The following is a 3,692-nucleotide window of genomic DNA, read 5'->3' as shown; positions in this document are numbered from 1 at the left end:
CAATGTTCAATGTGTAGAACTGCAAATGTGGTCTTACGTAAGGTTCTTTTTAGCAAATTTAGTCTTGTAGAGACGTGAATGGTGTGATCTTGGCTGAGGCTCTGTTTGGCAGCAAGATCTCCCTGGTCATTTCCAAGAATGTTGACGTGACTTGGAATCCAGCGGAAGGTGATGGATTTGCCTTGATTTTCAAGTTGAGTTGATTTAAAGAGGATGGTGGTGAGTAAATGTACATTGTCAAGATGGTGAGTTTTCTGTAGGGCATATACTGCTGAGAGGGAGTCTGTTAGTATGTGGATAATTGTGTGCTCGGTGGTGAGAGCATACGTGAGGTCTAGTTTAATAGCATATAGTTCTGCCTGAAGTATGGAGGCGCCGTTGAAAAGTCACTGAGCTATGGATGTGGTGTCCGTTACCATTGCTGCACCAGCCTTGCCTGAGGATTGGTCAATAGATCCGTCCGTGAAGATGAGGTTTTGTGGCTGATGTAGAGAGTCTATGAGATGCCTTACATTATTCAAAATCTCTTTTGTGCAGAGTGCTTTAGAGGTTGGAAGAGTGTCTGTGTGAAATTTAATTGTTTGTGGAGCCCAGGGTGGTTTAGGAACATAGTGAGAATTAGAAGCATCCATTCCTCTAGAGATGATCATTGGTATGGCATTCAGTGATTGTGGTGTTTTAATTAGGGATGCATGCCAAACAGAGGTTGTGCCATCTAACTCATTTGGGTATAGCAGGTTGGCAGTGATATGTTTTAAAGGTGATGGTCTGGACCGGGATAGTATTTTAGCCACAAGCCCAGCAGTTAATTGGTGTATTCTGCACTTGAGAGAGGGTAAGAACGATTCCATTCGGAGATTTGCGAGCCTGGTCCAACGAGGTGCTGCTAGGATGTCTCTCATGGCTCGATTTTGGATGGTTTCCAGAGTCACAAAATCTTGGGGGGATAGGGTTAGAAGGGCTGGCGCACTGTAGTCAATGAGGGATCTGACGGCGTGTGTGTAGAAGAGCCGGAGTGTTCTAAAAACCGGCCCAAGTTTGGAGGAAGTTAACCTGCGCATGACATTGAGGATAAGCTTAGAACGGAGTAGAAGACGTCTGAGCTGTGCAGTTGAGGAGAGGTTCTCGTTGAAAAAGATGGCTAGACACTTGTGAGAGTTCACCCAATCCAGAGGAAGGTTACCTATGTAAAGATTTTGCAGGTTAATGTGAAGACAGAGTTGGAGGGCTTTGGTTTTGTTACTGTTGATTTTGAGTCCGAGTTCTTTACAGGTCGACTCGAGGAGATTGAGAGCGAGTTGAGCATTGACATACCTGTTCCTGTGACAACTAATTGTAAATCATCAGCGTAGGCTAGAAGATGCGTATTGTTTGGGAAGGGGATTTCTACTAGTTTAACAATTAGCAGGTTGAAAAGAAAAGGGCCCAGGAGGCCGCCTTGAGGTGTACCATTTTCAAAGGGGTAGAAGTCAGAAGTGTGTCCCTGGAATCTTACTCGAGCTTTCCTGTTTGAGAGGTAGTCCTTGACCCATTTGAGAAGTTTGCCCTTTACGCCTTTCTCAGCAAGTGCGTGTAGTATTGCATCATGATTGGCAAGCTCGAAGGCTTTTTCTAGATCGAGGAATACAATCACACTGTCGTTGCCGTCAGTTAAGGACAGGAGGGTAGCGATGTTGTCTGCTGTGCCTGTTCCTTTTTCATAGGCAAAAATATGTGGATGGAGGGATGGAATGATATATTGTAAGCGATGGAGCACAGCACGTTCCATGGTTTTACCTATGCAGGAAAGTAACGAGATAGGTCGGAAGGCATTAGTACTGTCACATTTGGGTATTGGTATTAAGTTGGCAGATTTCCAGGCTTGGGGCAAGGTTCCTTGGTGATATGGGGCATTAAATTGTCTGAGCAGAGTGCCCATACTTGAGGGCCCTAAGTGGTGGAGCATAGAATAGGGTATTTTATCAATACCTGGGGTTGTGTCTTTAGAAGTCTTTGTAGCTTTCTCGAGTTCATTTAATGTGAAAGGTGTGTCACTTTGGGCAGGTGAGTCTATAGCTATTTGAATGACTTGTTGGATGGGCTTCAGCTGTTGTAGCTTCCTTGAAACGGATGCAGGCAGTTGGGTGGATGAACAGTGCGTGGCAAAGGAGAGTGCAAGTCTGTTGGCTTCCGAGTGAGGATGAGGATGTGGTGTGGGCATTGAGCGTTTTGCTCCTGATGCCAGTCGTAGATTGGTCCACATCTCTTTCAAGGATGTGTGAGCAGTTATCGTTTCACATCAAGATAACCAGGCTTTGGCTTTTATTTCTGAGATTTCCATTTTGACAAGACGTCGTAAGGTGTGAAAAGATTCTAAGATGGTTGGAGAATGGGATCGGTGGAGAGCTCTGCGGAACATGTTCATTCTATGCTTGAGTTCACGTATCCGGTCATTGTAGAACCAGCTGTTCTTGTGCGCATGAAGAGTGACATTGGTGAGGGGAATGCTGCTGTCAGTAGCATTGTGAATGGCATTAGTGAAATCTTTCTCTAGCTGGGTGGCATCTGACGGTGGAATGTAGTTGGAGGCCCATTTCTCCATAGTGTCTGTGAAGAGGGGCCAGTTCGCTTTTTTGAGATTCCATCTTGGTATGGGTGGGGGGAGAGTAACCCGCGGAATCCGAACGGTGGTGATAGTGGCAAGGTGGTCAGAAGTTAAATAGGGGTGTAGTTTCCAGTCTGCTATAGGGAGGAGAGAGGTGGAGAGAATGGTGAGGTCCAGTACTCCTCCACGGACATGAGTTGCAATACCGTTGTTGAGGACAGTAACTTCTGAGAAACTGTCCAGCAGTTCATTGATATATAGACCGGTGTCATTCATTTTGTGTGCAGAAGGGGTAGATTGGTCGTTCCAAGAGGGGTGATGGGCATTAAGATCACCACAGATGAGAGGTGGTTCATTGGCTGTTATGCCAAATCATTCTTCAAGCTCAAGAGAACAATCTGCTCGAGAAGGCCGATAAACATTGAAAATGTGGAGGTCTGTGTTCTGTAGGGTTAGTTTGACGCCTATGCTTTCAATGTTTTCTCCACAATCTGGCGGTGGAGTAATCTCTTCACAGGGTATGGAAGACTTTATAAAAATGGAGATTCCCCGTGACTGATTGGGGATGACAGGGCTGTGAAACGCTGAGTAGCGGTTAATGGAGAAATTGTTGGGGGCTGGAAGGAGAGTTTACTGGAGAACGATGACATCAAAGTTGTCTTTAGTGATTGCTAATGAGAGTGTGGGGTAGTTGCACTGAAGGCCAAGATTGTTCCATTGTAGAATACTGAAGGAGTCCGAAACGGAATGCATAACATTACTTGTGATGTGATGATGTAGGGGTAAAATTAGTGGTTTAATTGAGTTCTTGCGTGGTCCTGAGTTCATGAGGTTGGTCTGGAATGTGTAAGATTGGTGGAGTTGTGCCGATTGTTGTGCAGGCGTTGGATTACAGGGGCTTGTCTGATTAATCCTGTGAGAAGATGTAGGAAGAGGTGGAAAGTCTTCTGATGATGCAACGACCGAGGTAATTGTACCAGTATCCTGCTGTACAGGTTCAGAAGGCATAGATTCTTGGGATGAGGAGGATGTGTTCTTGTGTGGTAAGATGGCAAGGATGTTGACAATGAGAGTTTGTAAGTGGGAGTGAGGAATAGAGTGACCAAGG

General features: G+C 45.4%; 1 protein-coding gene across 1 annotated transcript in view; it reads right to left on the bottom strand.

Annotated features, from left to right (window-relative positions):
• LOC138865504 (uncharacterized) overlaps positions 1 to 2,242 on the bottom strand; it is a 2,618-nt gene extending 376 nt beyond the window's left edge. Inside the window, exons 1-3 of the mRNA XM_070136188.1 lie at positions 1,315 to 2,242; positions 417 to 1,183; positions 1 to 359 (exon numbers count right to left, since the gene is read on the bottom strand). The exon at positions 1 to 359 is cut by the window's left edge and continues 376 nt beyond it. Coding sequence (XP_069992289.1) covers positions 1 to 359; positions 417 to 1,183; positions 1,315 to 2,242 — 2,054 coding nt within the window. The remainder of the gene's footprint in view (positions 360 to 416; positions 1,184 to 1,314) is intronic.
• Between the last annotated feature and the right edge of the window lie 1,450 nt (positions 2,243 to 3,692).

The sequence above is a fragment of the Penaeus vannamei genome, chromosome 2 (assembly GCF_042767895.1).
Source record: "Penaeus vannamei isolate JL-2024 chromosome 2, ASM4276789v1, whole genome shotgun sequence".
NCBI lineage: Eukaryota > Metazoa > Arthropoda > Malacostraca > Decapoda > Penaeidae > Penaeus > Penaeus vannamei.
This window is presented reverse-complemented; position numbering and strand designations above follow the sequence as displayed.